This window comes from Dromiciops gliroides, chromosome 1 (assembly GCF_019393635.1).
Source record: "Dromiciops gliroides isolate mDroGli1 chromosome 1, mDroGli1.pri, whole genome shotgun sequence".
Lineage (NCBI taxonomy): Eukaryota > Metazoa > Chordata > Mammalia > Microbiotheria > Microbiotheriidae > Dromiciops > Dromiciops gliroides.
In genome coordinates this window covers 747,974,516-747,999,866 of record NC_057861.1, presented here as the reverse complement: position 1 = coordinate 747,999,866, position 25,351 = coordinate 747,974,516, and the positions used below count along the sequence as shown (strand labels likewise).

The 25,351-nt window shown below is 50.1% G+C and overlaps 1 protein-coding gene across 2 annotated transcripts in view; it reads left to right on the top strand.

Annotated features, from left to right (window-relative positions):
* MLH1 (mutL homolog 1) overlaps nt 1-24,038 on the top strand; it is a 49,350-nt gene extending 25,312 nt beyond the window's left edge. For both annotated transcript variants that reach the window (XM_043982104.1, XM_043982094.1), the window contains 12 exons: nt 275-363; nt 3,394-3,506; nt 11,983-12,076; nt 12,756-12,909; nt 13,349-13,671; nt 18,464-18,597; nt 18,926-19,034; nt 20,012-20,075; nt 20,791-20,955; nt 21,403-21,495; nt 22,028-22,141; nt 23,189-24,038. In XM_043982104.1, the coding sequence (XP_043838039.1) occupies nt 275-363; nt 3,394-3,506; nt 11,983-12,076; nt 12,756-12,909; nt 13,349-13,671; nt 18,464-18,597; nt 18,926-19,034; nt 20,012-20,075; nt 20,791-20,955; nt 21,403-21,495; nt 22,028-22,141; nt 23,189-23,356 (1,620 nt within the window). In that variant the 3' untranslated portion in view covers nt 23,357-24,038. The remainder of the gene's footprint in view (nt 1-274; nt 364-3,393; nt 3,507-11,982; nt 12,077-12,755; nt 12,910-13,348; nt 13,672-18,463; nt 18,598-18,925; nt 19,035-20,011; nt 20,076-20,790; nt 20,956-21,402; nt 21,496-22,027; nt 22,142-23,188) is intronic.
* The last annotated feature ends 1,313 nt before the right edge of the window (nt 24,039-25,351 follow it).

Below are 25,351 nucleotides of genomic sequence, written 5' to 3'. Positions count from 1 at the left end.
ACCGCATCTCACGACCCAGCCTTCTCCCCTCTGGGCTTATCCCTTAACTAGCCTTGGTGACCCCCTCCTCGCTGCTCCCCCTCACCAGCACTGGGAAAAGTGGTTTTTCTTTTTAGACTGACCACAAGACCAATATGATGCTGGGCTCCTGTTTACTGAGGTTGGTTATTTACCGCATTTCACTTGAATTCTGAAAATGCCGTTGTCTGGTGAATCACGCTTCTCTGACACGAGCTTGCATCTTCATCGGTGTTTGTTTTCTTTTGGTTCAAAGCAAGGTGAAACAGTACCCGATGTCCGGACCCTGCCGAACGCCACCGTGGTGGACAATATCCGATCCATCTTTGGAAACGCTGTTAGCAGGTATGCTGCCAGGAAGGGCTTACGCTTCAAGTGCTGGGTCATGGCTGTGTGGCATTGTGGCATTATATTTCATTAATCCTGGGGCTGATTCCCCTCCCCTCAGTAGTCTCGGATAGCAGGATGCTCCCTTCTGGTGCTTACTCCAGGGGACCAGCCACGAAACCAGGCCTGACGCCAGTGAGACATCAGGAGAAGGTCCCTTGGAGGCGTCAGTGGAAGACTCGCAGAGGGGGTGCACAAGCCAAACTAGAGGACTTGAAGGATGTCAGGGTAGAATAGACCCGATTCTAGCACTTGGGTGCCAGTGAACCTTATAATAAGGGCCCACATTTAGGTGGCGCTTTCTGGCTGGCCAAACCCTTGACTGCAGTGGGCAGTGTATTGGACAGACTGTGAGCCTCTAGCAGTGTGACCTTGTACCAGTCACTACACTTTCTGATTCTGTGAAATGGAATGATAATAGCTCCCGCCCCCAGGGTGCTTGTGAAGATCCTGTGAGCTGCCACCCAAAGCACTTTGCTGACCTGTTGTGGGATGTTGTCATAGAATTGTATTCTCACTGTGTTTCCTCGTCATGACAGTGGTTCTGCTCACTTGCTAGGCCTGTAGCCACAGGGTTTGATATTCCTGAAACACAGAGGTTTTCCTCCTCCTCAGAAGCCTTCACTCAGTGTCTGTGTCCTCCAGGATAAGGCCCTAGAAGCTCCCCACACTCAGTTTTGTTATTCAGTCAATTGGGTCTGGCCTCCAGGACCCCGTCTGGGGTTTTCTTGGCAGAGATCCTGCAACTCGTTTTTCAGATGAGGAAACCGAGGCAAACAGGCGACTTGCCCAGGGTCGCACAGCTAGGAAGTGTCCTGATTCCGGGCCTGGCGCTCCATCCTTTGTTCCCCAAGGCCACCCATCACCTCTTCAGACGTGTTTTCTGCTGCTTCCCTTTCCACACACTGACAGTCAGAACGGCTGACCAGCTTGCCCCGGCATTGGCGCAGCCTCCTCCCTCCTGGTGGTTTACCCAGGCCGGCGGCCACACAACCTTTCCTGGTGCCTGGGTCACAGTCACCCAGCTTAAGCAACTGGATGAAGCCTTTAGCCAGGGCTTCCTCTGCCCTGGTGACACAAGTACAAGGAGCCTGAGGGTTTGGGCTCTCGGGGAGCTCGCTGGGGAAGACAGCTGATAATGGGGCACTGGATCCCGAGGGAGGAAGGGGATGAACATGGGGCTGGGGTGAAGAGGAGGAGGAAAAGCAATGATGACCGTCTGGCAGGCAGCAGGTGGGAGAGCAGGGCCTCGGGGCGGATGGTGGTTGAGGGTGCGAGGAGAGCCAGGGTGGGAAGGAGCCACCATCAGCGCTGTTGATCCACCTCTTGGTGCAGGCCCAAAGGCCTCTCTCCTGAGCGCCTCCTGCCTGTCCTTGTCACTGAATGGGTTCTGGGTCCTCTGGCAGCTTCCTCGTCTGTCCAATGAGGAGGCTAAAGGCCCTTCTTGCCTGGCGCTGGGATCCTGGAACTCTTCCCCTGTCACCTTCCCCTCACCCCCAGCCCATTCATCTGGGAAGACCTCCATCCATCATCCCCCATCCTTCGTCCCCGGCTCCTTTCTCCTGTGCCACCGCCTTCTGATGCTGCGTGCCCTGAGTGGCCTCTGCTGCCCCTTCTCGGCTTGTCCCAGGCTCGCTTCCTCTGGCCTGGGGCCGAGGGTGCGGGAGTGGGGAAGGACCCAGACAGTCTGAGACTGTTAGGTGGCTGCTCCCTTTGAAAAGTCAATGCAGGGGAAGCCAGCTAGAAGCCCGTCAGGCTCACACGGGAGTCACAAGACTAGTTGGGGGGGGGACACCGGCAGACATGGCAAAGGATGCGGGGCAGCCCCTGTCAGGGCATTTCTGAGCCAGGGCTGGGTGCGCAGTCAGGTCAGCTGCTGATGAGAGGGAACGAGGAAGGCGGCAATGAAAAGAGGCACCGTGGTGTTTGCTGCCACTGATCCTCGCCCGAGAATTGGCTCGGTCACACATCTTAGAAAACAGGGAACCAGTGCCCAACAGCAGCCACCGAGGGGAGGAGGACAGGGGCCAGAGACCGGGGGTCTTCGACAGGGAGGAGCCAGCTGCCTTCCCCCCCAGGGCCCCTGTGGGCCAGAGCGCTCCAGCTTTGAGAAAGAGGATGGAACTCACTGGGAAGAGAAAAGCTCTGGATCTGACTAGGAAATAGCCATTTGTCTGTTGTTGGGGGGGTTTTTGGTGATTTGTTTGTTTGTTTTTTGGCTGGGGCAGTGGGGGTTAAGTGACTTGCCCAGGGTCACACAGCTAGTAAGTGTCAAGTGTTTGAGGCCGGGTTTGAACTTTGAACTTTATCCACTGTGCCACCTAGCTGCCCCCAGCAGTTTGTCTTAAATTGTGGATTTTTTCTTTTTGTTTAAATTGTATTTTTATATATTTTGTTAAGTATTTCCCAATTACATTTTTCTTTTTCTTTTTTTTGTTTGTTTTTTGTGAGGCAGTGTGGGTTAAGTGACTTGCCCAGGGTTACACAGCTAGTAAATGTCAAGTGTCTGAAACCAGATTTGAACTCAGGTCCTCCTGAATCCAGGGCCGGTGCTTTATCCACTGCTCCATCTAGTTGCCCCGTGGATTTTTTCTTGTGAAATCATGCTGGCTTTATGAGATTTAGCCCCTGTGAGGAATAGGACCAGGCTAGCGTATGACTAATTTCACTTAAAAAGGCAGTGTTGTACAAGCTTGAGAACGGGGTGCAGGGGGAGAGTCTTGAAATAGAGATATGGCCCCTCACTACTCTTTTCTCCAGGGAGGGGTCCCTCCGAGGCCTCCAAGTATGAAAAGGACTGAGCTGTAAGTCCTGGCCTTGTGTCCTCATGTCTGTGGCTGTTGTGTTGAGATGAGGGCTCTTGGCCTGGTGTCAGGGTAGGGTTGCACTTACTGACTGGTCAGCTTTTTGCCAGCCCTTGGACCCTCTGGCGCGGTGGAGTTCTCCGGGGTTTGCGCCTGTCCTAAAAAGGTCTTCTCATTTCAACAGAGAACTGATCGAGGTGGGCTGTGATGACCCAGTGCTCGCCTTCAAAATGAAGGGATACATCTCCAATGCCAACTACTCTGTGAAGAAGTGCGTCTTGTTACTCTTCATCAACCGTAAGTCAGTCCAGACTGGCCTTATTTTATGGGCTTGGAGGGCAGGATGGTGTGATCAGCAGTGACTAACGGACTGTGCTGGGGGGGGGGGGGCGTCTGCCCCAGCTAGGGGACAGACGTGAAGCTCGTGCCCACATTCTGAGATGCCAGCCCTGTTTGGGGAAGGGCATCCGTTATCTGGAGTGGATCACAGAGGAGGGGCCTGGAGGTCATGTCATACAGGGATTCGTGGAAGGCGTTATGGGAAACAGGGGCGCCGTCTCCCTGTGCTTGAAGGTTTTGTTCTGCTTGGTGCTAGGGCCTGATGGCAGGAGGTTTGCAGAGGCCACTTTAGGACTGCGAGGAGGGAAGCCTTCCTCAGCAGCTCTGTCCTCAGCTGTACCGGCAGCCCCAGGAGTGAGCGGAGGTCTTCGGAGTATGGATGGCCGCTTGTCCTGGATGTTGTAGGGGGGATTCTTCAGGCACAGGGTGGCCTTAATGGTGTGGCGGCTAAAAAGGTTCAAGAGACATTGTTTCTGGGAAATTCCATCGTTTTATTAATAAGGTCAGCACGTTATAAATAAAAGGATGGTCATTTGGCCACCTCTCTTAGATCAAAGACCTGTTGCTGGGGCAACTCGTGTTCTTTTGGAAGAGGAATGACGATCAGCTGTGATTGGTTAGTACCATGGAAGGTGGGCTGTCTTAAAATGAGGGGCTGTCACCCTTGGACAGAGAAACTATCTCAGGACCCAGACCACACCCAGCTTTGGACTGTCTGTTCAAAGAATGTATGCCCCACCCAAGCTTGAGCAGAAGACCGAGGTGGGCCCAGGGTGGGCCTAATTTCATTATCAGCAATGTCCTTCAAGAGGCTAAAGCGGGACTTTAGAAAAGGGGGGAACTCTAGAGTCATTGGTTATTGATGCTCATTTCACTCATTCCCCCATTTGATTCTTTTAAGTGTCGTGGCCTCCTCAATGAATCACCAGCTAATAGGACAAAGGCACAAATTTATGATGAGACCAATTTGGGGTGGTCTCAGGATAGTTCTTCTCTGGTCCCAGTCACTTGTAGAAATTCTCTTCTCTGCTAAAAATTTCCTAAAAATTGGTCTCATCATAAATTTAAATTTGCTTTGCCTACAACCAGTCAGTGAAAGTTAGCTCAGAACTTGTGTCTTTTACCAGAAAATCAGATTTGGAACCTTTTAGACCAGGGAATTTATGCTTTTTAGCTTGGACAGTTGTCATGTTGATATATATCTATATCTATCAAAAATATCTGTATATAGGAAATGTCTGTCTATATATAGGATATATCTATATAGGAGATCTATCAGACATGGGTAGTTAGATATCTATATAGATAGAGATACATGAAATTTAGATACAAACAGAATTAGAACCCAATTTTTAAACTTGGCATTATGTGTTCCCCCATTAGGATGATGACAACAGTCCTAAGGAATTAATAACAACAGTATGAGAAGGTGAACTCATACAAAAATGAATTCATTTAAAAGTTGCTAGATTAACTTCAGGAACAGAAGGTTCTGGGCTGGGATCTATAAATAGATCGAGTAATCCCTTTCAAAAGAGTGCAAATCAAGTAAGTTATAATAAAACGTTTTCAGCTTCTAGCCACGTTCAAATGAGGAATCCCTCACCAAAGCAGATGTCTCTTTAAGGCATTTCCAAGGTAGACCCCAAGCCTTAGTTCTGCTCAGGTCACTAATTGTGCTAATGTGTCTTTCCTTAACACTGACTGAGACAGTTAGGATATTCACTGAATAACAGAATTATGTCCTGGTTTCACAAGTCTTTGCATCATTTACCTAATAATCCCCTTACTATTGTGAGAAATTAAAAGACCTTAACTTACACAGGACAGAGAACTAGTAACAAATAATTAGTTAGTTGTTTGAAATAGAGAGAGGACTAAAATTCCAGGCCAAATAGCTCAGATCTTACACCTACATCAGATGTTCCCTTGCCTCAGATCTTGCTTCCATCGAGATGCCGACTGACATTTTTCTGAAAGGGCCAGTTTAAGGACAGTCCAAAGACACAACAAACCTAAGAATGAAACTCAACGAGAGTATTCAGGGTCCCACAAAAAGCTTTCTTCTCCAACAATAAAATCTCTCTAATCACAGCAGCTGTGGACACAATTGTTATCAATATCATCAAATTATTGCAATAAATTATCTTACAAATAAAATTTCTCGGTCCTTGTAAAAATCACACAAAAGTCTTTTATTTTTGACAATTTTTAAAATTTTAGACTTAATTGCAAAATGAGAAAAGAAAAAGCTTTGTACACAGCAGAAGATGAGAGAGGATTCAATATAAAACAACAAATTTCCATGAAAAGAAAACCTATATAATATATACTAGAGATTGTTTCCAAATCTGCCCAGCTTTTCTTTGCTTCCTGGTTGGTTTTCTTTTGTCCTTTGCTGTGTATTTTTTACCTTATTATTTTTCCCCTTTCTCCCCCCACCAAAGAAGGCTGCAGTTAAGCATGGATATATATACATATATAGAGATACCTACACACACACACACACACACACACACACACACACACACACACACACACACACACACACACACAATTTTTTACCTTATTATTTTTCCCCTTTCTCCCCCCACCAAAGAAGGCTGCAGTTAAGCATGGATATATATACATATATAGAGATATCTACACACACACACAATTTTTTACCTTATTATTTTTCCCCTTTTTCCCCCCACCAAAGAAGGCTGCAGTTAAGCATGGATATATATACATATATAGAGATATCTACACACACACACACACACACACAATTTTTTACCTTATTATTTTTCCCCTTTCTCCCCCCACCAAAGAAGGCCTGCAGTTAAGCATGGATATATATACATATATAGAGATATCTACACACACACACACACACACACACACACAATTTTTTACCTTATTATTTTTCCCCTTTCTTCCCCCACCAAAGAAGGCCTGCAGTTAAGCATGGATATATATATACATATATAGAGATATCTACACACACACACACACACACACACACATACACACAAGACCGTACTTATTTCCACCCATCATCTGTTTCTCTGAAGGGGGATAGCATCTGCCCTCACAAGTCCAAGTCTTTCCAAGCCTTTCCAAGTCAACTAGCTCATCATATCCTACACCAGAGCAATCTTCCAACCCACTCACATCCTGTCTGAGATATGGTCCATGAAAATGTTTCCCCCAATTTCCTGCATTCCTTCCATGCTTGGCTACATAGGTTTTACTTATACGGGAAAACTTTAGTTTAAAATAATCAAAAGCATCTGTTTGACACTTTGACAACGCTCTCACCTTCTAATACAGTTTTAGGTCCGATACGGCTGAAATGATTTCCTTTACATCTTTTTTTCTGGTTTCTTTGAAGTTTCTGACCGTTTGTTCTTCCTGTCATGGGGGAAATTGGTAGTGTAGGAGGTCCTTAGGTATTCCTCTTTAAAGAATTACACCTGGGGCAGCGAGGTGGGCAGTGGATAAAGCACTAGCCCTGGATTCAGGAGGACCTGAGTTCAAATTTGATCTCAGACACTTGACACTTATTAGCTGTGTGACCCTGGGCAAGTCACTTAACCCCAATTGCCCTGCAAAAAAAAAAAAGAATTATTAGACTCTCTCATCTCTCTCATGCACACAAATCCAATTAAAATAAAATAATCTTTTAGGCACCAGAGAAAGGAGACCGAGAGAGAAGTCAAGGACTTCTCTTAAGGGGAGATGGTTCAGAGACAGGATTCTCTGAGATACCTATCTTCTGGAACAGGAAAAAGGAGTGGCCACCTGACAATGGAAAGTTCCCTTTGGGGGTGGGGAAAGGCTGGAATGAGGGGTGGTGGTTCCCTGACACCCATCAGGCAGCAGCCACCCTAATGGGCTTATTTCCCTTACTTCTCAAGGTGTGTCTGTCCTTTAGTTAGTAGGCCAGTTTAAACTTTAATAGTCCCAAATTCCTCGATATGTTCCAACCCCATATCATTCCAAATGAACTTTATTTTTTTTTCTAACTCAATAAAATAAAAAATGTTTAGTAATTTAATTGGGACAACATTGAGTCCATAGATTAGTTAGGTAAAATTGTCATTTTAAAAATTATATTGAGGGGGCAGCTAGGTGGTGCAGTGGATAAAACACAGGTCCTGGATTCAGGAGGACCTGAGTTCAAATTTGGGCTCAAATATTTGACACTTACTAGCTGTGTGACCCTGGGCAAGTCACTTAACCCTCATTGCCCTGCCAAAACAAATTATATTGGGGAACAGCTAGGAGGTGCAGTGAATAAAACACTGGCCTTGGATTCAGGAGGACCTGAGTTCAAATCCAGCCTCAGACACTTGACACTTACTAGCTGTGTATGGAGGGGGAGGGGTCACTTAACCCTCATTGCCCCGCCAAAAAAAAAAGTTATATTGGCTTTACCTACCCATGAACAATAAATATTACTTCAGTTTTTTGGATTACAGAACAGTAAACTGAGATAAATAGAATTTTCTTGGGGCCATACAGCTAATAAATTTATGTGAGAAATGGGTAGTTGTCTCCTCTCAATGTGGATATAACAGTCAGTCATACTCCCCCTGACCTGTTTGTAGGACAAAGGTCTCAGATCCCCTCCTCCCCCTCAGGTTAGGAAGGTCACATGGTTCAAGGAGCCCTGATCTCAATAAGGTCTGCTCCAGAGTTGTGTCCATATAAGGAAGTATAAGGTCCACTCCTGAGTCATGCCCATACAAGGAGGAGGGGTGGGAATACTGAATTCTGATTAGCTAGTTTTTGCGTGTAGATTGTCCCCACCAGTGATGAAAAAGGGGGGAGGGTCCATTTCCATTAGGGACCAGGGTATAAAGTAGGGCCTGCGAGCCCCCTTTCTAGGCACCTACTAGCTGCACGCCAGGGTGCCTCCTTCTCATGAGAAGAAAATAAAGCCTTTGTCACCTTGCTGCCGAGTTCCTGCGAATTATTGAGAAGAGGATGGATTTTTCCCTCACATTAATGCAAAATAATAATTTTGAACAAATTCAGACCCTGTTCTTATTTCCTTAAGACAAGATTTTGGCTTAAACCAAATCAAATCTGGATTTATAATTGCTGATGGGAAGATTTTACTTTCTAAGGCCTTAATACTCAGCACTTTAAAAGAAAAAATATTATTATCCATAAATTTATATATTTCCTTTAAAAATTTTTTTTTAGGATAGGTGGTAACTTCCTAGCTCTGTATAACTTTCCTCTGCTTCCTTAAATGCTGGAATCCCAGCCTCTGCATTAAGCAGCTCCCATTCCCTTCCTCCTGGGAACACAGAGACAGCATGAATTCACACCTGTTATCAGTTTGGCTTAAAATGTGCTGGACTAAAATATAACGGCTACTTTGGGGCCCGGGCGTGGCCAGTGTCTTTGGCAGAAACCTTCACGAGTTTTCACAGAGGGAGTTAAGTAGTTGGATCAAATCATAATTAAATGATTGAACAATACTAGGAAACATTTGAGATTTTATATAATAGTCACAAGTCACAGTGACCAGTGAGTGTCTTTACCATATCCAGTATTTAGGCCTCCCTACAGATTTATCCTGAAAGGGGTGGACATGATTATCTACTTATGCTTACACTTAGACTCTAGCTGTTTATAGACTAATTTCTAAAAAAATTTTTCCTTGGCACTTTCTAGTTCTTAATTCGAATCACTTTTACCACCTAAGCATGGGGCTAGGGCCAAAAATCTTAAAGTACTGACATCCTAATTCAGTTACTAATCTGCTCTCATTTTTAAAAATCAGTCTTTTAACAAATCCAAAACCCAAAAGAATTAAAGAAGAATTCACATTTCTATTACAGTAAATTATCAAATCAATGTTAGGCACTTATACACATTACAAATCACATAACTGGAGTAACCACACAGCTAACAAGTTTCCTGATATAGTCCAATAAGAATAAGAATAATGATGCATGGGGCAGCTAGGTGGCGCAGTGGATAAAGCACCAGCCCTGGAGTCAGCAGTCCCTGAGTTCAAATCTGACCTCAGAACATTGACACATACTAGCTGTGTGACCCTGGGCAAGTCACTCAACCCCAATTGCCTCACCAAATAAAAAAAAAGAGAAAAAAAGGATAATGATGCGCATCTGGATCCATTTTCCAAACAATATCATAAAGAACCTTAATTTATCCTTTCAGTGATTTAGTATTATATTTTACACAAGGTCTGTTTATTCCAGGCATTCTGTACTATGGGATTCACTATTTCCAGCTAACCTGCTGCAAAAGATTTTAAAAGTGGTAGTATGTAACAGATGTTAATTATAATCAATTCTTTCACACTTAGGAACGAGATTCCTTTTCCCCCCTCATAACAGAAATTGCCACGGGTCCTCCGTTTTGACTCCTAAAATATGACTTACAAAAAGCTTGACTGCCTCCTCGACAGAAACATTTGTCCAAGCTCCAAGTCACAAGTGGTGCTCCCGTCCTTCCGTCCTGCCACTCTTCCCCTTTGAGAATCTGGAGGGAGTCAGCACTTCATAACTGGCAGACCAGCAGAGCTGCTTTTCTCACAGTTTTTACCAACATTACTTATAAAACAGCTTTCACAGTGTTAATACACATTTTAAACAAGCTATGGAAACCCTAAAGAGATTGCTTTTAAGACAGTGATCAGAAAGCCCCAATCAGAGTGCCTTCAAAGACAAAAACGGAGTTTTGCAGTTTTCAAACCCATCAGAGAGCTTAGGGGCCTTGCAGGCTACAGCCAAGCTCTGAGCTGCTGGGTCTGAGATGTGTTCAGCTTGGAGCTGCGGTTAAAGCCCCACCAAAGGAAAAAACCACAACTTGGCATTTTTACTCAGAGAAAAATCCACTCTCTGATTCCATCTATGAAACTGTAAACACAAACAAGACAGAGAGAAAGCTCACCTAGACAAAAACAGGGAAATCGGAGTTGAGATGAAAAGCTGCTTGCTTGGGAGAACTTTGTACCCTGTCTACCTCCTGCTTCTGTTCAGACACTTCCCCGCTTTGTCCTCCCCCAGGGACACCCTCAATCCCACATTTAGCTCCAACATACCTGCCTGAAAGCCCGAAGAGGCCTTATCCCCTGGGGCAGAATTTTAACCTAATTTGCTCCCAAGATATCATAGTTTTTCTAAGAGTTGGTACTCTCACAGCTTGCCTCTCTCATCTTAATGAAACTTTGGGCCACACTTGCTTATTAACTCTTTAAAATTAGTAAGAAAGCTGGAATGGCAAGGGTTGTGATCTCTAAGTGGACCCCCAAATTTCTCAAGCACATTTCTCCCCACATCTCCACCCATGTCCCAAAATTCCATTAAAAAATAGACTACCTCTGCAAAGCCATGTCGGGCAGAGGCTTTCATGTGCGCTCGCTGTCCCCCAAGGCTGTCGGAGAGGCCCCATGTGGGTGAGAGTGAAAGTGAGAGACCTGTAACATGAACAATTGGTAGTCAGTCACAGCCGGAGTCCTGACCGAGATTCGAGCCCAAGAGAGGGGAGTCTGGGCCCTTCGTGGGCGCCATAACTGTGACGATTAAAAAGGTTCAAGAGGCCTCGTTTCTGGAAAATTCCGTCGTGTCCTAATAAGGCCAGCATGCGGTGGATACAAGGGTGGTCATTGGGCCGTCACTCGTAGACCAAAGACGGTCACGGCGGTGGCTCGGGGCTGATGCGTCGGCCGTCGGCTCTGTTGGGTTAACACAGAAGGAGGTGGGCTATTGGGAAAGGAGGAGCTGAGCAGGGGTCACCCTTGGACAGAGAATCTCAGCCCTGTCTACCAACCACCCCAGCCCCGGGTCTGTCTCCCCACAAATTCGATTGAATGGACTTTACCTGTGACTTGGAAGGTTGGCTCTGGGTGGAGAGAGGAGTTTGGCTGGAGCTGGGGGGAACTGCGACTCTCGCCAATCCCTTGGCAGGGATGGTCGAGGGAAGAAAGGTGGAAGTGTATGGGCGCGGTCTGGTGGGCTCTTTGCTACAGACAGCAGCGTGGGGGGTGGGGGGGTGACAGGTGTATTCAGAGATGAGTAAATGGTTATGGGTGTGGTTTTCTAAGACAAGAGGGCCAAGGCGACTGCCTTAGGATTGTGGGTGTGCCGTGTTTGGACGTTAGAAGCCTTTTTTATAGCTGAGAACATGGAGGTGGTCACAGCCTGGGAGGCCGGGAGGGGACCGAGTGTGGGAAAGGAGAGGCGCCTGTGGTAGAACCGTGGTCCTGCTGTGGCAGACGGTCCCTGACCGCTTTTGCATGGACTGCGGGCTGAGGACAGCCTGTTGGGCACAGCTGAACGCTCAAGGAGGCCGAGGCCCCTGGCCTTGGGCCTGGGGGAGCAGGGGACGAGCTGGCCAGTTTGGGGGGGGGGGGTTGTTGGGCCCCGTGGCCCTGCAGAAGTGGACAGGCCCACGTCCTGTTTTCTAGACCGACTGGTGGAATCCACCGCATTGAAAAAGGCCGTGGAGAGCGTGTACGCAGCCTACCTGCCCAAGAACACGCACCCGTTTCTTTACCTGAGGTAAGCAGAGCCTTGCCCATGCCCATTCCTTCTGGCTGAGAGACCCCCTCCCTGGGCGAGTCTGTCAGAACGGCCGAGGCTGCAGGCTGCCCATCGGGGGAGAAGGTGACCCTTGCTTGGGATGCTCCACATCAGCCTGTCCCGGGGCAGGAAGCTCTTGTAAAATGAAGTCTTGCCTTTGTCTGTGTGGTGTGTGCCCCCACTGGGCACCGAGGGTTGAGGGCCAGACTGATGTGGGCAGGGGAGGGGGAGAGGTCCTAGCCCCCTGCTCCTTGGCTTGAGACAGAAAGCAGACTGGACGTGGCGCCTGAGGAGCCACATCACTGCTGCTTGTTGACTGACTGACTGACCCACTTCCCCTCACTAGGCCTCGGACTCAGGGACTGCTGAGGCTCCCCCAGCTCCAGGCGCACAGCCAGATGATCGTGGCTCGCTTAGGTTGTCCATGACCTTGGTTGAGCCCTCTGTGGTTTACAAGCATTTTTGCCCACCTTTGCCCCTCACGAGAACCCTCTGAGCCTTCCCAGCTGTGTGATCCTGGGCAAGTCCCTTCCTCTCTGTCTGCCTCAGTGGGGCTGGGAGGATCAGACCCTGGCTGGTGGCAAGGCCTTCACTAGCACCCTTTGGCTCAGAGCTGGCTCTAGACCCCCACCCATACCCTGTCCCTGTCCTTCCACAGCCTGGAAATCGCCCCCCAGAACGTGGACGTCAACGTCCATCCCACCAAGCATGAGGTGCACTTCCTTCACGAGGACAGCATCCTGGAGCGTGTGCAGCAGCACATCGAGAGCCGGCTCCTGGGCGCCAACTCCTCGCGCACTTACTTCACTCAGGTGGGTGAGCCAGGGGACCCCCTTCCTGCCCCTGGGACTCTGACCCCCTCCCCACACACACACACCCTCTGGCCATGGAGGCCCTTCCCACAAAACTCCTTTCCCTGTTCCTCAGTATCCCTAGGACCGGGTGTGGGGAGTGGAGACCCTGTTCTGTCCCCAGTGCTTGTTGGGGGTCCTCCCAAAGAAGGGAGCGCTCCGCCCCGTCCCGGAGGATCCCACTGGCCAGGTGTCAACCCCCTCATTTGTAAGAGAGGGACATTGCTCCTGGCTGCCGTTCCCCGCTGCAGAAGCATCCTAGAATAAAACCTCTTGAAGCCAAGAAGCTTCAGGCTTTCTGGCTTGGCTCTGCTGCTGCCCCATAGACGCTCTCCTGGGCGGGTCTAGACCGAGCTCCAGCCTGCGCCCCTCATTCCATGCTGTCCTCCTCCCCATTCAGACTTTGCTGCCAGGTGTCACCGGCCCAGTGACCGAGGGGCCAAAATCTGCTGCTGGGGCCTCGGCCCCAACTGCGGGCACCAGCGACAAGGTCTACGCCCATCAGATGGTTCGCACAGATTCCCGTGAGCAGAAGCTGGATGCTTTTCTGCAGCCCGTGAGCAGACCCTCGGCCAGGCAGCCTCCAGCCCTGAGCCCTGAAGGTCAGCCGGCGGCCAGAGCCAGCCACACTGATGAGGAGATGGAGGAGCAGCTGCCGGAGAGGCCCGAGTCAGCCGCCCAAGGGCCGAGGGACGGGCTGCCCCCTGAAGCAGGCGGTCACAGGTAAGGATCCAAGGGCCTGAACTCCTGCTGTACAGGTGAGGAAGGGTCACCTCCACTGCCCAAGGATTCCGGGACTCCCTTAGTGCTTCATAATTGTGCACTTCATGCTTTATTTCTATAAACCCGTTCATTAGCATCCTCAGGGGAAGGGGACGGAGGTGTGAGAACGCTAGAAAGGGACAAGCGGACTGTGTCAGGAAGAGCTTTAAATGCCCGGCAGAGGACTTCATACTTGATCCTTGAAGAGATGGGCAGCCCCTGCAGTGGCCCGGGTGTGTCCGCAGGGAGGTCGGCCTGGAGCAGGGAGAGACCGGGTGACCCCCGCGCTATCGCCATAGTCCAGGCGGGGGGATGTGGGGGGAGGAGCAAACGGGGGGTCGGGGGCTGTTGGAGAGGCTGCCCAGGGGAAATGGACGGGCCTTGGCACTGTGTTGGATCTGGGGGCCGAGGGGGAGGGAGGGAGGCAGGGCGACCGACGCCTGGGCCGGGGGCCTGGGAGGAGGTATCGTCTTCAAGACCGAGTGTCAGTAACAGACACAGACCCTTAACAAACCCAGAACATGGAGAAGGTCCCAGGCGCACGGCCTTCCAGCTGGCCTCGTCCCTTCCGAGCGTCTCACTTGGGTCTTGCAGTGGCCGCGTGGGCCTTTGGTGGCTTCAGAATGAGCTGCCCTCCTGCGGGCCCCCAGGGCAAGGCTCGGGTCATTTGGGGGCCGCAGGGGAGGGGGGCTCACCATCCCTCTCAGCTCCAGCACGTTCACCCCTGTCGGTCAGCCGGCCCACGTTCCTGCCAGCAGCAGAGCGGGTTCAGTTTTCTTCCAGTCCTCTCAACACATGCGTGCGTGTGTGTATGCGTGTGCATGTGCACGTGTCTGTGTATATGTGTGCATGTCTGTGTGTATGCATGTGTGTCTTTGTGTGTGCACATGTCTGTGTGTGCATGTGTGTGTCTTGTGTGTGCCTATATGTCTCTGTGTGCACGTGCGTGTGCCTGCGTATATGCATGCATGTGTGTCTCTGTGTGTGCGTGTATGTGTCTTTGTGTGTGCATGTGTGTGTCTTGTGTGTGCATATATGTCTCTGTGTGCACGTGCGTGTGCCGGTGTATATGCATGCATGTGTGTCTTTGTGCACATGTGTGTGCATGGGTGTCTCTGTGTGTGCGTGTACGTGTGTTTGTGTGTACACATGCCTGTGTGTGCATGTGCACATGTCTGTGTGTATGCGTGCATGTGTGTGTGCATGTGTCTTTTGTGTGCACATGCCTGTGTGCGCATGTATGTCTCTGTGTGCACGTGCGTGTGCCGGTGTATGTGCATGCATGTGTCTTTGTGCACATGTGTATGCATGTGTGTCTCTGTGTGCATGCATTACGTGTGTATGTGTGTCTTTGTGTGCACACATGTCTGTGTGTGCATGTGTGTCTTGTGTGCATATGTCTGTGTGTGCTTGTGTGCACGTGTGTGTCTGTGTCTGTGTGCATATATGTCTGTGTGTGTGCATGTGCATCTCTGTGTGTGCATGCCTCTGTGTGTGTGTGTGTATGTTTCGGGGGGGGGCTGTTTTTGCCAATTTGATATTTACAAGGTAGAATCTTATATTTTTTTGTATTTAATCTGAGCCTATTTTCTTGTGATTGTTAACAGTTTTTATTTCTTCCTTCAAAAAATCATCTCATTTTGCATTTTTGTAGATGTTCGTCCTTTCCTTTTACATTTTCAAATGTCTTTGCCAGATGTGTTCATCTCTGGCGATTTTCTGGATTTCTTTTGCTCTCCCTTTGATTTATCTGCCCTTTCATATTTTCCATCGTGATAATTAGGGTTTTTCATTTTTTACTTGGTAAGCAAATGTTGTTCTTGTTTTTCTTGGTCGTTTAGTTGAAAAGCTCTTACTTCTTTTTATCACTTCAGTTCTTTTCTCAGTCAGTTGTGTTAACACTGGCATTCAGTGCCACAGGACGCCTTGGAGGGTAGATGGTCCTGGCTGGGATTTGGTTTCTGTGTCCTTGTCACCTGGGATGTGATGTTCCTGTGGTTTCTTCATTCCCTTCTTGACCTCTGACATTAGTTTGTAGGATCATTGGATTGGAACAAGACCCTAGAAATCAGCCCTCGCCTCTGACCTGCCCATTCTGCAGACAAGGAAACTAGAGTTTCTCTTTCTGTCACAGTTTACTCCTAACGTTGTGATTTACTGGGAGGAGGGGTATGTGTGTGTGTCTGTGTCTGTACAGGCAGTTCTTGGTCTGGGCTTTCTGGTTTGAGAGCAATCACAGTATTGGCAAAAAAGGGGTTAATCAATGTACCCATATAAGACTGTATAAGAAGCAGAACTTGAACCCAGGCCTTCCTGCTTCTGAGACCAGCTCTCTCAAAGATGATATGGAAATGCAGAATTTTTGCTTTTTAATTGTTTGTGTAGGTTCCCTGTATGCTTAAAGAATTTTTTTTTCCTTTTCCCATTAGTTTTTTTTATATATCAGATCTCATTTTTTAAAAGTACTTTGGGGAGCAGCTAGGTGGCACAGTGGATAGAGCACCGGCCCTGGATTCATGAGGACCTGAGTTCAAATCCGGCCTCAGACACTTAACACTTACTAGCTGTGTGACCCTGGGCAAGTCACTTAACCCCAATTGCCTCACCCCCCCACACACACACACACCCAAAAAAAGTACTTTGTGTGCCTCTAATTTTTAATACTTCTCTTTTGGTTGATTTATCATATTTTTGTTTTTTGTTTTTGTGAGGCAATTGGAGTTAAGTGACTTGCCCCGGGGTCACACAGCTAGTAAGTGTCAAGGGTCTGAGGCCATATTTGAACTCAGGTCCTCCTGAATCCAGGGCTGGTGCCTTACCCACTGTACCACCTAGCTGCTCCGATTTATCATATTCTTAATGATGGGACATTAAAGACTTTGACCATTATTAGATTTTTGTTTCTTTTTCTTTTTTTAAAATCATAAAAATATTTTATTATTTTCCAGTTACATGTAAAGATAATTTTCAACATTTGTTTTTATAAGATTTTGAGTTCCAAATTTTTCTCCCTCCCTCCCCATGACGGAAAGCAATCTGATACAGGTTATATATGGACAATCACATGAAACATATTTCTGCATTAGTCATGTTGTAAAAGAAGAGTCAGAACACAAGGGGAAAACCTCAAGAAAGAAAGAAAAAAAAACAATCAAAAAGTAGAAACAGTCCGGTTCAAGCTGCATTCAGATTCCCCAGTTCTTTTTTCTGGATATGGGGAACATTTTCTATCATGAGTCCTTTGGAATTATTTTGCATCATTTGTATTGTTAAGAGGAATTAAATCTAGCACAGTTGATCATCTCACAATCTTGCTGTTACTTAAAATTTAGAGTTCCCAATTTTACTATTACTATAGTAATTTACTACTGTGTCTCCTGTGCCTAACCTATTTCATTGATCCACCACTCTATTTCTTAGCCAGTACCAGATAGTTTTGATGACTGCCGCTTTTATAGTACAGCTAGCCCACCTTCCTGTGCTTTTTTTATTAGTTCCCTTGATATTCTTGACCTTTTGTTCTTCCAGATGAATTTTGTTACTTTCTAGCGCTATAAAATAATTTTTAGATAGTTTTATTGGTATGGCACTGAATAAGTAAATTAATTTAGATAGAATTGTCATTTTTGTTATATTAGCTCAGCCTATCCATGAGTGATTTTTGTTTCTTTTTCAAGTCTGTTTTTTTTTAATTATATTACAAAATTATTACCTATATAGATTTAAACTTGATAAGTTTTCATTTTGAGTATTACCTTTAGGCATAATATTTCTTTTTCCCTTAATTCTTTTTGGTTTAAATCAGTGTTATCCTGACTTTTTATGAGTAAGCAATAAGTTGTTATATCTTAGTCTCGCTTTTTCATTTAAACCTGGGTAGCTCTTTCTAAATTTCATGGGTTTTCTAAAAACAACTTGGAGTTTTGGAGTTAGCCTTTTCCATCTCGGGACCATTTTCTTTTCCCTTTTTTTTTTTTTTTTTTTTTTTTTTAGGACAGTGAGGGTTAAGTGACTTGCCCAGGGTCACACAGCTAGTAAGTGCCAAGTGTTTGAGGACGAATTTGAACTCAGGTCCTCCTGAATCCAGGGCCGGTGCTTTATCCACTGAGCCACCTAGCTGCCCCACCATTTTCTTTTCAATCAGAGAGTCGAGTCCATATGCATATAATGCCTCATCATTGGGGGCACTCCCTCCAGCCCCAGGTCTCAGCTCATTCATGGTGCCTTGTCCATTTGTGCCCGTGAAGTCCTCCAGGAGCCTGTCATTGGTGCCGGGAGATGCCAGGCCGGCCCCCAGGCTGTCCAGCCGTGCTCCGTCTCCATCCCCACACGTCCCCTGCTTCTGGTTGCATGACCCATGGTTGGGAAAATGATGCTTCTCTTACCCTTCGAGGGACCCACAGCTAAAACTGCTCAGAGCCTGTGGGTCTCATGAATGGTTTGTGCCTTTACCACGGGGTCACTTGGTACTCCAGGAGCGGCGGCTGCAGGATCCCTTTGTTTCCTCTTCCCTCCCCCTTCTGCAGGCCTAGGCAGTGTGTGGGCAAGCGTGTGCATGGTGGGGGTGGGGGGGTGGGACTGAGTGGCCTGGCAGGGGCAGAAGGCTAGGTGGCGCGTTGTCAGGCTCTGGTCTTGGTGCCACAAGTCCCCTGGAGATGAGGGGGCCTCAGGGGGCAGGGCAGGCAGGGAGGCCATGAAGCGGCCCAGTGCCCCCCTTACCCCTTCTCCTTCTACTCCTGTTGCTTTCCTGCAGGAAGAGGCCGAGGGAAGATTCCGATGTCGAAATGCAAGAGGAACTGACCGCGGCCTGCTGCCCGAGGAGAAGGGTCGTCAAGCTGACCAGCGTGTTGACTCTCCAAGAGGAGATCAATGAGAAAGGCCATGAAGGTGTGTGTTGGGCACTAAGAGGGTGAATGTGCCCAAGGGGAGCACCCACTGTGTGCTGGGCCTGTCCGGCTGATCCTCACAGCTCTGCGAGGGACGTGCTGTGATGATCCCATTTCACTAGCAGGAGAAATGACTCAGCCAGGGTCACCCAGTGAGCCTGAAGCTGGATTAGAACCAAGGTCTTTGTGAGGCCCAGCCCCATGCTCTCTGCACTAGGCCTTCCTGCTGCCCCGATTTGGGGATGGGTTTTCCTGGTCAGTCCAGGCCCGGTGGGACGGCAGGCTCTGAGGGGCTGGGCTGGCTCCACATTGAAGGCTGGTCTTTTCAGCTCTGCAGGACATGCTGCGTGACCACTCCTTCGTGGGCTGTGTGACCCCACAGTGGGCCCTGGCCCAGTACCAGACCAAGCTATACCTTTTGAACACCACCAAGCTCAGGTAACCCCACGAGTAAACTGAGTCCCAGGGCCTCGGGGTGTGGGTGGTGAGTGCGAGGAAGAGCCGAGACACAGCAGGGAGAGAAGATGGCGCTCCGCCTTTCTCTGGGTAACAGGCTCCTGCTCCCCTATTGTGGGCCAGCCCCAAAGCACGCAGTGTGACCCCTGAGGTTGGAAACCAGTTAGGAGGACCGCCCAGGGCAGGAAGAGTGGGCCAGGCCCACTTGTGAAGCATCAAAGGATGCTCCTGGTCTAAGAAAGGGCTCTTCCCCTGGGCCCAGTGAGAAGACGCTGTGGTCTGGTCCATGGATGGTTATGGGAGGTCCGTGAACTTGTGGCTTGGGGGTGGAGAATAAACGTTAAGAGAGTACCAACTGTGTACCCGGCACGGTATAAGCACTTTACAAGTATGATCTCATTGAATGCCCACAACAGCCCTGGGAGGCCGAGGCTGCCATTGAGGAAACTGGAGGCAGACGGAGGTTAAGTGACTTGCCCAGAGTCATGTAGCTATTAAGGTTCTGAGGCAAGATTTGAACTCAGGTCTTCCTGGCTCCAGGCCTAGCACTCCGTGTACTGTGTCACCAACGGCCTTGATGGGAGAAGATTAAATCTTTATTTTCAGTAAACTTTAGTGTTTCCTTCAGTTAATTAAAAGCATAATCCTGCGGAAGGGTGAAGGGGCTCTCCAAGGTTGCCAGAAGCAGCCAGGTGTTTGGCTTTCCTGTGCGAGGCAGCGGAGAGAGCGAACCTGATATTTGGGGTGAAGGGAGCTCCCAGGGGAGGAAAGTCCCTTCTCCGACCTTGGGCAGCCTCTTAGGGAGCGGCCTCTTGCCCTGAGTGGCAAAGATGACTCGTGTGGGCTCACGCAGCCAGCGTGTGCCCAAGATGGGGGCGGGGCCCGGCTCCCCCAACGCCACGGGAGCCATTGCCACACTCAGCCGCCTTTCCCTGAAAACGCTTTTGTTCTCTTCTCAGCGAGGAGCTCTTCTACCAGATCCTCATCTACGACTTTGCCAACTTTGGGGTGCTGAGATTATCGGTAAGGTGCCTTTCCCTTCTGACTCGGCTCAGTGCATACCCTCCCGATCTGGAAGCAGACTGCTCCTGTCGAGCGCCATCCCCACACGCTGAGGCCGCTTATTCTCCCACCGTGTGATTCCCAAGGATCATGGTGGACGTTTTAAACACAAGCACAGGGAAATCGGAGTCCTTGAGAACAAAAAGAGAGAGTTCAATTTAAGGGGCTGCAACCTCCAGGAGCAGGTGGATTGAAAGAGGGACCCTCCTGCCAGCTCTCAGTAACAGGGGAGTGGGAGCCTGGCTCGCACACTCATCCCCAAACTGCCGACCCATCACTTCTTCCAGTGACCAAGTAGGCTAGGATTACATAAAACTAAAAGCTTTGGCACAAGTCAAAGTGGTGTGGCTTAAACGAAAAGAGAACAGTATAATTGGGGTGGGGGAATATTAAGACTGGGATCTATGGTGCCCGTGACACTGTTGGCACGAGTCATTCCCAGCTGACGGATAGGCGAGGGATGGGAGATGGGAGTGGGTGGTTCTGAGGAGATGTCCAGGCTCTGCACAGCCACACTAAAAGAGCTGCAGATCGTCGTGAGTGGGGAGGTTCCCCTTCTACCTCTGAGGGCCCCCCACGCAGGGCTTCCCTGCTGACCACACTCGGACGGCCCACTGCACTTTGCGCTGACAGGCCTGTGTTTTGCTCTTCCTCCCTCCCTCGGGTGCCTCGCCAGGAGCCAGCACCCCTGTATGACTTGGCCATGCTTGCCTTGGACCATCCAGAAAGTGGCTGGACAGAGGAAGACGGCCCCAAAGAAGGGCTCGCAGAGTACATCGTGGAGTTCCTGAAGAAGAAGGCCGAGATGCTGGCAGACTATTTCTCTCTGGAAATCGATGAGGTTGGTTTGCCTCTGAGACCCAGTGGGATGCAAGGCAGAGGGTTGAAGACCTAAACAGAACCCAGAAGGAGCCTCTCCCTCCTTGGCCCTTGCCTTCATTGTGGCTGGGGGAGGCGGCCCCCAGGGAGAGAACACAGCCTTGCACACCCCCCTGAGGCCCTGGAGGAAGGAGGAGGTGTCCTGCAGGCCTCTGGCTGGGGGAGGGGGTTAGGTGGGTGTGGAATGGACGAGGGGGGTTGACGGCCCTGCTTTCTCTGTGCCTACCACAGGCATGTCAGGAGCCCATGCCTTGAGCCCCAGATGCTCCCTAGGCAAGGACGAGAGCCAGGACTCTGCCTCCCTGGGCTTGGGAGCCTTTTCTGTTCTGAGGGTCCTTTCCTTGCAAGTACGGGGGGGGGGGTCCTTTGGTTTCAGCGGATTCTTTTTGCCTCTGTGTCTCCCCGGCAGGAAGGAAATCTGACCGGATTGCCTCTTCTGATTGACAACTACGTCCCCCCACTAGAAGGGCTTCCCATGTTCATACTTCGATTGGCTACTGAGGTAAGGGGCTGCGCTCTGGGCACATGCCAAGTCCATGCTCCTGGGTGGCAGAGGGGGTGAGCATCAGGGATTCTGGGGGCAGCGCCAGAGGAGTGGCCCCCGAGGCCTCGACCCTGAAGAATCAAAGCCAGGTATTTACTGGGATTTCTCGTAAGGCTGATGGGGTTAGCTCCTCCAGGAGGGTCTCTAGGGTGGCCTCTGGACCTGGCCCACCTCCTTCCTTTCATGAGAGGACCAGCAGCAGTGTTCATGGTTATAGATGGCCTGAGGATGGGGACACTCGCTCAGAGCTTGTGGCTGGAGCAAGGGAGGCCTCTGCATGGGGCGAGGAGGAACGCCCGGACCAGACGGGCTTTGTCCTGAGTGGCCGAGGAACCCCAGGTCCCTTGGAGGGTTGGGGTGGAATTGCTGGTCGGGCCAGGGGTCCCAGGGGCTGCTTCGGCAGCTTTCACCCTCCTGAATTTGTCGGAAGCCCCTTTTGATGGAGTCCTCGGCTGTGCCCAATCGGCGTCTCTCTCCATCTCTCTGACAGGTAAACTGGGATGAAGAAAAGGAGTGTTTTCAAAGCCTCAGTAAAGAGTGTGCCCTGTTTTACTCCCTCAGGAAGCAGTATGTGCTGGCGGAATCCACTCTCACTGGCCAAGAGGTCAGTGGTCCCACCTCAACTCCAGAGTGACCAGGAGCCCCTGGGGCTGGCATGTGGGGCACTAGAATGCGGGGCTCCTTCCTTACCTCCAGCTCTTGGGGGGATTCTCGGTGCAACTTCCAGAAACTTCAGAGAAATGGGGGCCTTGGTGAAAGCAGAGTTGTGAGAGGCCTTCCCCACTGGCGAAGTGTGTCCAGCCAGAAAGCCGGGCAAGTTTGGGGATGAGGAAAGGCCCGGCTGTTTGGGGAGGACGGCACGGAGCCTGATGAGGTTTTGTGGTTTCTTCTCCATTCTTGTTGATTGGCTTTTCTACAGTCCAGAGGAAGGGAAGTCCAGGTGGCTGGTGATGCTGCACAGGGAAAATGTGCACGGAGACCCCAGGGCTGATTGGCTTTCTCGCAGACACGGGTGGGCGCCCCTTCTCTTAGGCTCACCCCTGTTCTAAGGAGAAAGTGATTTCAACTTGTCTGATCCTGAAAAATACTTTTAGTCTGTGTTGGAGTGGTCAGAGATACTTAAGGATAAGTGGTCATCGTTGGAAAGGAGGGGAAAGGAGATGGGGCAGGAAGCAGGAACCAAGCGGGTCAGCACGACTCAGATCAGGCCGCGGGGCTGACGGCGAGGGCGGCACCACGGCTGGGAGCGTCCCGGAGGAGCAGGGGGCTCGGCTGTAGTGGCAGGAGGCAGAGCGAGGCCGCCCACAGCTGGCTTTTCCCTGGGGCCCAGAGTCCCCACTTGAATCTTTCCAGTCTCCTCATTCTTGAAGCTAACTTCATGTGAGGGTCCTGGGCATTTGGGGGACATTCAGGACTCACCATTTTGTGCAGGGAGGGCTTGGTGCATTTCTCCCTTAGGAGCCTCCTTTCATAAACACTGGAGAAGCACCAGGGTGGACAGTAACTGCTTTGGGAGGGCCCCTCGCCCCTGGGTTGTGGCGTGGCTGCAGTGGGTGGGGGGCCGGCAGATCCCCTGGGGCACATGCTCGTTGTGGGCATGGGACAGGCCAGGCCTGGGTGCCTGCTCAGTCATGTGAGCCTCTTTTTTCAGAGAGAAGAGTGTGAATCCCCTTCAGTCTCCTGGAAGTGGACGGTGGAGCATGTTCTCTACAAAGCCTTCCGGTCACACCTCTTGCCTCCTCAACATTTCTCCGAGGACGGGAGCGTCCTGCAGCTCGCCAATCTGCCAGATCTTTACAAAGTGTTCGAGAGGTGCTGAAGAGTCTCCGTCAGTGCTTAGGTTGGCGATCGCCTGCGCGAGCGACCTCGCACCCAAGGCAGGGTTAAGGGCTGGTTCCTTTAGCATGTTGGCCTTTCTGATCCCCCTCCAGAGCAGCCCCAAGTGCTGTTAATAAATTGTTTTGTGTTCGTGGGTCAACTCATTCTAGGAAATGCCGAGTGTCTGCTTTGCGCCACCCTAACACTCGGCCCTCCAGGGAGGGGGTGCCATGTGGGAAGCCCCTTTGGGAGGTGGATCAGGAAAGCCGGACCTCCGATGGGGTCGAGGTGAGAAGGGGGCACACCGTGCAGTCCTAAGTCCTCACTTGGCAGAATCGGCGTCATCTGCTGCCAGATGAGGGCAGCGGGAGGGTCCCTGGTCTCGTCTAGACCAGTTTACAGATTTTCTCTAAAGGTGATGAGAGCGTCACTGAAGGCGGCTTCAGTAGAACAGGCGGTCCCAGAAAACGCGGGAGGTTTTTTGTGTCTCTGGATGCCGGCTGAGGAAGCTCTCTGTCCCTTGCCGCCAGTTGGTTCAACTGCCTCTCAAGCATTCATGCAGTTGGAGAAGCACTCGAAGCTCCTGTTTGGGGTCAGGCCCTCCCGTACTTGCTGTGGTTGCAAGGACAGAAATGGAACCACCCTGACCCCCAAGAATTCTAGTCTAACGGGGAAGAGCACGGGTAGGGTAGGCCTTATACAAATGGTGCCCACAGCAGAGAGCCCCCACGGGGCTGCGCGTCTGAGGTTGGGGCCCCATGCCAGAGGCGACCACAAAGAACACTTCTCAGGACTCATGCCCCCACCTTGGGACTTGATTCTGGAGAAATCTCCAAATTGTATACTTTGTGTCATTTCCCCACAAGCAGATACAAGACAGATGTAGGCAATGGGAAGGCTCCTGTTATATCAACAGGGTAAAGATGAGTGCGGGAAGAAACAGGCCCTTTCATAGTCCGAACAGACTGTGGACCACCTGGACAGGAAGAAGAAACAGATGAGATATTGAGAAAACAGGCCTGTTACACGCGATGTACCAGTGAGGGGGCACTCGTCATCCCAGCGTGTGGGGCTCTCCGCCAACAGTGGAGTAAATAAACTTCCTGATTCCATTTGATGACATTTTAAATTCTTCGAAAGGCAGAGAAACCAACAGGGGTAAATTCTGTTCTGTGTCTGATTTTCACTACTAGGAATTGGTTTCCAGGGTGGAAATGGTGCAACTCCGGCAGAGAGCGCAGCTTCCAGAGTTAGGAGTGGAGAGCCAAGCAAGATGTGGGCGTGCACCCCAACATTGGGGAGAGCAGGCCTCAATTCCACAAGGGACATTGGCTGAGGAGGAAGCGGGGGAGTGGGGAAAAGCAGCACAGAAAATCAAAGGCCAACGCAGGTTTTAGAGGAAGGACCTGGGGCCTCGGGTGCTCATCACTAGGGCAGAGCTCAGTTCCCGGAGGTCTGAGTGGGATGGGATCTGTTTCAGAGAGACCTGGGAAAGTCTGATTTCTGGGGCCGAATGAAGCCACAGAACAGGGGCCCTTCTACCCAGGCCCTAGCTACACTGTCCTGCCATCTTCCTCAACCTCATGCCAACTGTTAGTGCCGCCTCCTCTGAGATTGCCGTCCATCTGCCTGTACACCCCCGTCGAATGGAGGCGGACTATGTACCCTCAGTGCTTGCCTGGCACACAGTAGGGCTCCAGTAAATGATGACTGACTGGAGCAGGATTTCACCCTCCCCCCACCCCAAGCTCTAGCTCTGCCTATTGAAATCTCAGCCATTCCCTAATCTATGCCTTCATGGAAATAATCCCTGGGGTACAGTCTCGCCAACTTGAGTCTCTCCCTCCTCTAGGCCATGCCATCTCAGCCGTCTCAGTCACCCTCCTTAGGCACCAGTAGGACCCGACGACTCCCCTACTCCACCCCAGAGGTTCCCTCCTGGCCCTAAGGATAAGGTGCCAGCTCCTGGGGAAGTTTTGGAAGCCCTTCGGCATTG